Genomic DNA, 11,469 nt, shown 5'->3' with positions numbered 1-11,469 from the left:
ATAAATTATTGAAACCGTTACAAAATAAAAGACTTTTCCATGTCTTTCGCTTTTTGAGGCCTTCTCGAGGACTTGACAAAGGCAGAAAGTTTTGAATTTTCAAAGTGCTGACTACTTACCCTGCAGAATTACCATCGGCAGAGTAGAGACATAGCAGATATGACTGGTGATCCTTTATTATTACAGACAGAAGCAGAGATGTCCTACAATTGTTGTAGAGGTGCGATGTCGGATACGACACCCAAAGTTTTGCCATAATTTTCAATTTTATTTTGTTACCATTAAAGTATAACGTTTTCAGTCGTCCTTCTAAAATTATCAATGACATGATTAATGTCGATCCCACAAAGGTTATGAGTAAACCTTTGTTCTTCTCCCCGGCAGGGACCAAATAGCCTCAACTACAGGCGTGCGGGCTATCATTGAACAAGACAGTTCAAACCCTAGTTCAACCTATTTTTTAAAAAAAAATACTCCTTAGAAAACCTAAATGGTTTCGGAAGAGGTTATTCAAAACCTGCATTTGAAGTTCAATCCTCTCTGTTTCACTCTTTTAGCTCCAAAAGTCGATGGAATCACTTCGTAGTTTAGTAAACCAAAACCAAAATCAAAACCAAAACCAAGGTCAATGTCACCCAAAAGATAAGATAAGGGATATGAAATAGAAATCTCACCAAAACGTGTAAGATTCGAACTATTTCCAATGAAAAAACAGTTTACCAAACCTGCATTTGGATTGCAACCCTCTCTTTTACACTGTTATAGCTCCAAAGGTCGCTTGAATTACTTAGTAGTTTAGTAAACCAAAACCAAAACCAACCCAGAAGATAAAATTAGGGTAATAAAGTGCTAGACGTCGACCCAAAATGAGTGAAGTAAAAATTTTCTCGCCAAATACAGGAAACAAAAGTGATCTGATAAAAATACCAAAATAGAAGTTTTCTAACCAATTACGTGTGAAGTAAAATTTTCGTGACTAGAAAATTGTAAAGTTAGAGTTTAAGGTTTCTGGTCAAAATTTATGAAATAAGGCTGTTCTGTTCAAAATCTATGAAATTTAGTTTTATAATGAAAAAGCAAAAAGAAAGAAATAAAAAAAACCCCAACAGACTTTGACTTGAAATATTTTGACTAGAAAACTTTCATATCAAACATTTTGGTCAGAAAACTGATGTTATACGATTTGACCAGAAAAAGATTTCTCTTCGCCTTTTGGGGTTAGAAAACTTTCTTTTCATAAATTTGGGTAAAAAACAAACAAAAAAACCCCATTAATCTTGTCATCAAAATATTACTAAAGACATATTGACAAGAAAACTTTTATCTCACATATATCGACCGGAAAACTTTCATTTCATATATATTTTGCCAGAAAACTTTTACTTCAATTATTTTGACCAAAAATATATTACTTCAAGTATCTACATTGGTCAGAAAACTTTCAATTTATATATTTTGGCTTGAAAACAGTTATTTTATAATTTTGACAAGAAATTGTTTTGCGTTGAGGACGAGAACACGTGCATTTCATAATTTTTGGGGGAAACACACACACACACACACACACACACACAGAGACACACACAAAACATTGATTTTATCATAGCAACAAATTTCTACTATACACATTTTGGTTAAAAAAAAACCTTATAATTTCATACATTTTGGCTAGAAAAATTTAATTTCCTAAATTTTGACCCTAAAATTTTTATTTCACAGGTTTTTTGACTGATATTTTATATAACACATTTCGGGCTATGAAACTTTAACTTCACACATTTTGGCCTGAAAACCGCTACATCGTACATTTTAGCCAGAAAAATGTTACTTTATATACTTTAGCCAGAAAACTTTTATTGTACACATTTTTGCAAGCAAACTTTTAATTCATGTGTTTTACCGGAAAACCGTTACTTCATACATTTTGACCAAAAAGATAACGTTTCATACATTATATGGACAGAAAATTTTCATTTCATCAATTTTGGCCAGGAAATTTTTATTGTACACAATTTGGCCAGAAAAACTTTTGCTTTTACTTTACAATATTTTTTTTGGCCCAAAACTTTTACTTCACACATTAGGATAAAAAAAAAGCAACAACAAAAAGCTAGTTCATAAAATTTAGCTATAAACGTTATGTACATAGATATTATTCAGATATAAAATATTGCGCCATAAAATTTATCCTGAAAACTTTCATTTCAAACATTTTGATCAGAATATTTTTTCTCATACATTATAGCGTGTACAGCCTTCATTCCATTAATTCTTTTTCATTATAAAACTAAATTTCATAGATTTTGAACAGAACAGCCTTATTTCATAAATTTTGACCAGAAACCTTAAACTCTAACTTTACAATTTTCTAGTCACGAAAATTTTACTTCACACGTAATTGGTTAGAAAACTTCTATTTTGGTATTTTTATCAGATCACTTTTGTTTCCTGTATTTGGCGAGAAAATTTTTACTTCACTCATTTTGGGTCGACGTCTAGCACTTTATTACCCTAATTTTATCTTCTGGGTTGGTTTTGTTTTGGTTTACTAAACTACTAAGTAATTCAAGCGACCTTTGGAGCTATAACAGTGTAAAAGAGAGGGTTGCAATCCAAATGCAGGTTTGGTAAACTGTTTTTTCATTGGAAATAGTTCGAATCTTACACGTTTTGGTGAGATTTCTATTTCATATCCCTTATCTTATCTTTTGGGTGACATTGACCTTGGTTTTGGTTTTGATTTTGGTTTTGGTTTACTAAACTACGAAGTGATTCCATCGACTTTTGGAGCTAAAAGAGTGAAACAGAGAGGATTGAACTTCAAATGCAGGTTTTGAATAACCTCTTCCGAAACCATTTAGGTTTTGTAAGGAGTATTTTTTTTTTTAAAATAGGTTGAACTAGGGTTTGAACTGTCTTGTTCAATGATAGCCCGCACGCCTGTAGTTGAGGCTATTTGGTCCCTGCCGGGGAGAAGAACAAAGGTTTACTCATAACCTTTGTGGGATCGACATTAATCATGTCATTGATAATTTTAGAAGGACGACTGAAAACGTTATACTTTAATGGTAACAAAATAAAATTGAAAATTATGGCAAAACTTTGGGTGTCGTATCCGACATCGCACCTCTACAACAATTGTAGGACATCTCTGCTTCTGTCTGTAATAATAAAGGATCACCAGTCATATCTGCTATGTCTCTACTCTGTCGATGGTAATTCTGCAGGGTAAGTAGTCAGCACTTTGAAAATTCAAAACTTTCTGCCTTTGTCAAGTCCTCGAGAAGGCCTCAAAAAGCGAAAGACATGGAAAAGTCTTTTATTTTGTAACGGTTTCAATAATTTATGATACAATACATTTACAGAAAAACTATTACTACACACGTTTTGTCAAAAAAAAGTTTCATTTACCTTATGAAGTTCTAGTAGAAAACATTTTATTTTCTCACATTTTGGTCAGAAAAAGTATACTTTACATTTTTTGCCAGACAAATGTTACTTCGCAAAATTTTGCCTGGAAAATTTCGTTAATACAATTTATCCTGAAAACTTTTATTTCAGTGGTTTTGACGTTCCTACAATTTTGTCAAAAGAATATTCTAAATATATAATTTTTGACCCCCTAAAAAATTGTTTACTCCATATATTTGGCCAGAAAACATTCATACATTTTTGCTGGCAAACGTTCATACAATTTTTAACCAGAAAACTTTTACCTCACACATTTTGATTAGCAAATTAAATTTCATACAATTTTTTGATAGAATGACAATTTGGAGAGAATATGTATTCTGATCTCATAACCGTTGGTCATAATATTATTATATTTTGGTCAGAAAACTTTTACTTTACACATTTTGACTAGAAAAATTTAATTTCATACAATTTTTGACAGAAAATTTTCATTTCATAATTGGGTCAGAACATTATTACTTTTCACATTTTGATTGGAAAACGTCCATTTCAGACAATTTGGTCGGAAAATTATTGCTTCACATATTTTTGTTAGAAATAATACTTTATTCATAAATTTTATCAAGATACTACTACTACAAACATTTTGGTCTAAAAACATTTCATTGCATAGATTTTGGATAGAAAGTATTCATTTCATACATTTTTACACGCATACTTTATTTTATAAATTTTGGTCAAAAAATGTTTTGCTTCACTCATTTTGACCACAAAACTTTTAATTTTTATTTTACTTTATTTTTTTTTCTTCACCAGACACTATTTTTATCAAAAAACTTTAGTTTTGTCATACAGTTTGTATTTCATAAACTTTGACCTGAAAATGATTACTTCCCAAATGTTGGTAAGAAAAACTTTAACTTCACATTTTTAGCCAACAGTGTTTTACTTCAAATTTTTGGTTAGGAAAATTTTTGCTATCAAGCTTATATCTTATAAATCTTAGCTTTAAAAAATCAATTACATCACACACATTTTGGCTTTGAAAAAATTTAATTTCTTAGGTTCAATTGATACATTCTTTCCTGAAAACGTTTATTTAATAAATTTTGACCGTCTTGTAAATCGCCATTAGGTATTACTACACATTTGACAGATGTTTTTGTATGATATTACACTACCGCCTAAAAGACTGCACGTCTACGTCTTACACATTGGGTGTTACTGATCATTTGGGTTATCATCTTAAAAAAATATAGCAGCTGTTAGGACAGCGTTTCACTTGGATAAAATATATTATCTGCTCAGATCGATAAAATTTGAGGAAAAAACACCTGCTGCTATCTAAAAGTGTTGTGGTATCAAATATTTAAAAACTTCGACAATGTTACTGGAGAAGTACAGTAAATATAGTGTCAAACCTTGAAAATGTGCGTTAAAAACATTCATGGTCTAATGTCATAAATAGAGATAATGTATACCTGGTTTATAAAATTTACTATTCCTACACAAAATTTTTGTTACATTTTCAATTAGGTTATGTCTTGGTATGATAACCATAATATAGGACATGAAGTGATGGAATTGTCTTTTCATTTTTTTTCCCATCAAAATCTATTTCACGACGTGAGTAACTTGGCAAGGGCATGTTATTGTATTAAGTAATTGATCAATCAATATTGTGTATTGTAATGATTGTTGTGTTTCATTTATTTATTTCTTGCTGCGAAAAAAAATTCAAGTCCATGATACAAAACACGAAACTCGCCGCATGTTGAAAATGACGGGTACGAGTATGTCAGACAAGAATATTTTTTATTAAAAAGCAGCCAAGTTAAATAAGTCCGTGTGTTAAAAGTTTTTGGAGTTTTGCAAAAGCTTTTGTCATCAATTCTTTTTAGTTTTGATTCAGATGTAAATTTTTCATTAACCCAATCAAAGTGTTTCCAAACATGATATTGGGTAAAGAGAATATGACTGTAAAACATGATATTGGGTTTAACTTGTGTAGACACATGGACATTATGTATTTCTATTTAATGAAAACATTCACCTCCGATTGCACCCATCTACTAGTCGTATTCACATAGTGAAGAGGTTTTAATTTGTCGATGGATAGATTGTCTAACTACCATACCAAAACGTCTTGATTTCGAATTCATGTTCTAATCTCTATACCGGAGGTTTCTATAATATCAACATTGTCTACGGGGATTGTGTGACGTCATCTCATTTATTTTACCAGACCTAGACAAGAACGCTACCTACTTTAATTGCATTATATAAAATTCTCCGTCGTCTTTTTAAGAAAATAAAGCAAATGGCATTTAAGACAGAAATTACAAACTACAAGACCCGCTTTAGAAAAATGACCCAAGAAAAAAAAAAAACAACACAGCCATACATGATAATTCTTCCATCCCAGTACAGTAAATCACTGGAAAAACTACATAATTCTTTAAATTGGTTGTTTGAGACGACAAGGGTGACAGCAAACAGACACTTTGTTGCTAAATTCACCAATTAACCATGTGTCGATTTCATATGGTGATCCCTTTCGTTGATAAGTATCCAATGAGGCGAGATAATCAAAATTACAGTCACAGTTACTTAAGTTGATAGTATAGTATTTTTTTTTCTATAACGTTTTCGCGAAGTCTTGTGATGAATGACTAAATAACTCGAACTAATTATTTAGAGCAGCTGTATTCCATTTATTGAATTAGACTGTAAAATATGAAGAAGGAGGGGGGGGGGGGTTACACTTGGAGATGATCATTGTTAACAAATCATCATTGTCAATTAGGTGATAACACGAACGGAATATAGATGTACCAATAAGACGTGACGAGTGACCGAAGATTATTCCCCTGCCGTCGTTTTTTACGAGTATCGAGTGTGTCATAAGACAAGGATAGCAAGAAAACAACGAAGTGTTTTGCTCTCGACCATGTGTCGTATTCACACACGATTCTTTATTGATCAAATTGTAAGGCGCCTATCTATCGCACGAAAATGTCTCAAGTTCAAATCCGAATAGAGATGCGAGATCTATTATGAGTAATTTTGAACCTATGATTATTATTATTCTAAAATATATCAACATTGTTTAAAGTGAGTGTTATTAACTTATTGTGAAATTCAATACAACAACCGTGTCGGTTTCATGAAAGTTTAACAGCCTGTTGAAATAAATATGTGAGGAACAAATGGATCTTTAATCAATACAACGCAATAAGTCTTTTTTTCATACTATTGATTATGTTTCATCTTTTTTCGCTGAGTAAGCTTTCTGCGCGATTATGGGCTTTCAGAGAAGACAGGAATCGTAAGAAAACGACGAATTGTGTTGATCACGACCATGAGTCGTGGTCGTGATCACATACCGATTCTTTATTGATCAAATTGTAAAGCGTCTATCTATCGCACGAAAATGTCTCAAGTTCAAATCCGAATAGAGATGCGAGATCTATTATGAGTAATTTTGAACCTATGATTATTATTATTCTAAAATATATCAACATTATTTAAAGTGAGTGTTATTAACTTAAGTGACGGTGCATCTTCGTATCTATTCACAGACATTACATTAGGACAATGACATTAAAACATGGACTTTTTGTTATCTATTTTTTAAATCTTATCAATATAGCTATCGCACATCTAAGACGGCAATAATTACAAAGTGTGTAAAACACACAACAATAATACAATCAACACAAGGATTAGATATATCTTATACTATAACACAATTACACTATAATAAAATAATCATAATACATATTTTTCTCCTGCGCATGTATGTTAAGAAATAATTACAAAGAGTAAAAACACACAATAATACAATTTAAAAATAACTACAAAGTGTGTAAAACACACGGCAATAATAAGATTAACACAGGTTTTACATATATATCTTATACTATAACAAACTTACACACTACTATAATAAAATGATAATACATATTTTACAATTTAATAACGGTTTCTCCTACACATGTATATTAACGACATTAATAATTACAAAGTGTGTAAAACACACAATAATACAATTAAAAATAACTGCAAAGTGTGTACAACACACAACAATAATACAATTGACACACCTATTACACATGTGTAATACTATAACACACTTACACACTATTGTTATAAACTGCTGATCATGCAATTTTTTATTTAACAATTTAACAACGGCTTCTCATGCTTTTTATATTACTACTGACAGAAGGGTCAGAAAAAATCTCGACTGCACCCGGGATCGATCTTGGTCCCTTTGCGTGTGAAGCGAGTGCTCTACCAACTGAGCTATCGGGACACCCCTCACTTGACAAAACGTCAATTATTTTATTTTGGACCAAGATCTCATACTTCATCTCTCAATCAATTAAAATGACCACTGACTTGTGTAAAGTCTTAAAGCCGACACTTCAAAGAGGTCTCTGGTTTAAGAATTTCTGATAACTTAAAAAAAAATCGATCGATCTGTTAAAAAGAGTATTTACCGAAATGTAAAACTGTATTTTGTCAGTGTACGGCGGCTGTGCATTCAATTGCAATGGAATTAGTGGTATACAATATACCAGTATTGCCTGAACTCAGTGCGACTCATAGGACAACCTACCAATAATTAGCTAATTGCCCTTATTGAATCAAGCAATTAATTATATAATTGAGTTTGGTCTAATCTAGTTTGATTGCTTGTAGAATTACGCATAACGCACAATTTAAGTGACTTGCACTTTCTCGGCTAGAATAGTTTTACATACTTCGTATATCTGTAGATTCAGATGATCTCCAACATAAAAGTCCCAAAACTGAGACTTCAGAGAAGTCTTCGAGTAAAGACGTTTCGTCAAGTTTGGGGTTATAATAATTTATCGATACATGAAGTAACTATTTTCTGACTAAAATGAGAAAATGAGTGTTTGTCAGTGTACGACAGTACTTATTAAATAAACGTTAGATTGAATCCGCTTAACTCTCAACAAATCCAATTAGTAACAACTCTGGAATATTGTTCATTGTGTAGTTGGTGAATCTAGGTAAAGATTAATAATTATCGCCTCAAGCCATATCCCGTTTTATTCCATAATTCGAGGGAACGGCTGTTGATTAAGACAGCTATAAGATATTAGTGTCTTCTATTTGTTATTGCAACGATATCATTTGGCACTTTAAAATATGTAGCAACAAAAGATTTGTTTGGAAAATATTGCAACAGTGGCCTTTGCTATCTGATCATTTAACAGTTTTATGTTTTCTTAAATGAAGATTTACATTTGTTTCTTCCCAAACAGGTACCGATTTACTGTCCTTATCACAATGGGCTGTGGCGGCTCCAAAAGTGTGGCAGTCCGGGCAGCAAGCCAGAGGCCCTCTGTTAGTGATGGATGCAACAACACTGAAAACCAGGAAAACGAAATCAACGTCTTTGAACTCACACTAGACAACGGCGATCAACTAAGAGGCTGTTATAACGCAAAACCGAGACTTCGCTCCGCAATACGACGAGGTTCTGATATCAAACCTGTCACAACTGAACTAGACGATACATCAAGCAGAGAACCCGATTCAGATCTAGTCGTTCTACAGCCACCTCTCATTCTCGATTTAACTGATCACGTGTTTGTCTCTGAACTTCCTATTAATCGAGACAGCGGTTTCGATAGTAACCGTGCCAATTCAGCGGCATCCGAGAGGGCAAAGAGCAGTGTCAGAGAGGAAACGAATTCTGTTGCAACGTCAGTCACAATGAGACCAGACAGTGTTCTTACAGGATCTGTTGTTACAGCTAGGGACTTAAACGCTAGTTTTATGACGATGAGTGACGACTTCATGGCCCAACCTAATGGGGACGCTTCTCTGGATTTGGATACGCCCCTAGAGGATCTTCACGACTTTGAAGAACCGCATTATCGCACACTAAGCAATACACCGTCCCGAACATTCAGCAACACCCCCTCTCGCACTCATAGTAACACGCCGTCAGCACGTCCATTGAGCAGTACACCGTCGAGGTTGGTATTTTCTGCTGAACCTCTTCCTGTTCCCCTCTACCCAAAAAACATCGACGTCATTAAAGAGGAAAGCGAGGGAGGATTTACCCCTCGAAGTATATTAGACGAAGTTGTCACACCGAGAATCAAACTAGAACCACCGAAAGAAGTATTGCCAAAATATCATTCAGATGAAGTGCTACGCCACAATCAAAATGTCAGATGGAGTTCTTGGGGAGTTTATAAAGGCATGATATACGATGCCAACAAAGTCATTAATGTCTTTAAAGATATGCATGACAAATATGGCAGAGCAGAAAATGAGAGGAGAAAACAAGAGGCTTTGATGGCAAGAGATGATGAGAGTTTAGATAGTTATTCTGATGACGACGACGAGGACGGGTACAACGGACCAAAACCATTCGATACCGTGTATCCAAAACACATTCTAAATCCTACTAGCTCGTTAGGATTCGCTATAAAAATTCTTTTAAATGACGGAATTCCCAAGCATGTTATCGAAGAACATTTAACACAATGTGCAATAGGGAAGATTAAAGCCGACTTTTCCTCTCAATACTGGGACTCTTTTCGCAAGGATGTTGATAATATTCTTGAGGATCTTATTCGTGCCGACCTCAGAGACGAACTATCAGAAAACACCAAAGACATTCTCGAGCAGCTTCAAAGATGGATTCAAACGTATCGCAATCAAAACCCACCACCACAGTCACAACAAGTGGGTGATCCTAATGTAATGGAATTTTCTCTCCCGGTTGGTATTCGCGAAAATCCAGATTGTTTGAGGCGATGGATCGAAAGTTGGGAACAATTTGATTTAGAAATTCCGGAGACAGGACCATGGTTTATGTATGAGGTTGAAAATATTGACTTGGGAGATCCCCAAGAGATTTTTGAAGTTTGTTTAAGAAGTAATGTGGATCTTTGCAATCCCTTTATCACAGACGTTGACGGGGAAGCTGCTTGGCAAGTGTTTGAAAGTGACATTGTGGCAAATGATATTATGACCGATGAACAGAGGAGGACAGAGGAAAGCAGACGCTATAGAACCGACCTTCACGATCCGGAGAGAATGAAGATGAGGAGGGTGAAGTTGTTGAATTATTTTGTGAAAAAATATGAAATGGACAAGAGTAAAATCAATCACTTTCTACAATGGTCTCAAGCTATGGAGGAGGGACAAATACAGTTCCAACGTCTATGCGAGTATGGATACTAAATGTTGATTTTCTGTCTACGTAAATCATAATTCGTAATATTATATTGATGTAGCTATGAGCTGTTTTATTTCAATAAAAATTGTCGTCTTTCAGGGGGTTCGCGAAGGGACCAAGGTGATTCCAAAAGTATACACGTGTCACTTAAACATATCATTGACGCCATGTGCGTGTACGTCTATGTGTGTGTGTGTGTGTGTGTGTTTGTGTGTGTGTGTGCGTGTGTGTGTGTGTGTGTGTGTTGTGGGTCTGTGTATGGGTGAGCGGATGAAGGATGGATTAATCTGTACACTACATACATTCCTCTAAAAGCGGGCTTTGACTATTATGTTAATTAATCTTTTTTTAATGTCATGTCACGTATCTCAGGTGCTTAACGGGATTGTGACATTTTTATGACGGATGTCTCTTGCTTTTTATTTGGGCCGTAATACTCACAAATAAAGAAATGTACTTCTTGTTACATTGCTATTTAAAAGTACATTTCAATTTCTTCCCAGTACAATAACACCACAATAACAGTCCATAAATTTTAGCAACTTGATATCGTGATGAAATGATAATTATCAAAACGGATTAACTGTTGCTGCCTATTTACGTGTGTCTCGTAATAAGCATCTTTTTAAAGCATGCTGTTGGAAGTGCTCTGCTTTTCAAAAAAAGGGGGACCAATATTGACCAATATAGAATATATTCAATGCGTTTAATCCTTACTGGTACGTTTAAGCATTTTTATTGACCAAGTAAACATGAACGAGTGGAATAGAAAATATTAAAGAATCTCAAATAAAAAAGTAAATACGACGCTTGGATAAATA

At 33.8% G+C, this 11,469-nt stretch overlaps 1 protein-coding gene across 2 annotated transcripts in view; it reads left to right on the top strand.

Moving 5' to 3' along the window:
• The window catches only part of LOC144962921 (uncharacterized), a 32,627-nt gene extending 21,158 nt beyond the window's left edge, over positions 1 to 11,469 (top strand). For both annotated transcript variants that reach the window (XM_078896326.1, XM_078896325.1), the window contains exon 2: positions 8,715 to 11,469. In XM_078896326.1, the coding sequence (XP_078752452.1) occupies positions 8,740 to 10,653 (1,914 nt within the window). In that variant the 5' untranslated portion in view covers positions 8,715 to 8,739 and the 3' untranslated portion in view covers positions 10,654 to 11,469. The remainder of the gene's footprint in view (positions 1 to 8,714) is intronic.

This window comes from Berghia stephanieae, chromosome 1 (genome assembly GCF_034508935.2).
Source record: "Berghia stephanieae isolate SIO BIC M18660-M18661 chromosome 1, UCSD_Bste_1.3, whole genome shotgun sequence".
NCBI lineage: Eukaryota > Metazoa > Mollusca > Gastropoda > Nudibranchia > Aeolidiidae > Berghia > Berghia stephanieae.
The sequence above is the reverse complement of the archived record's forward strand: the minus strand, read 5'-3'. Positions and strand labels throughout refer to the sequence as shown.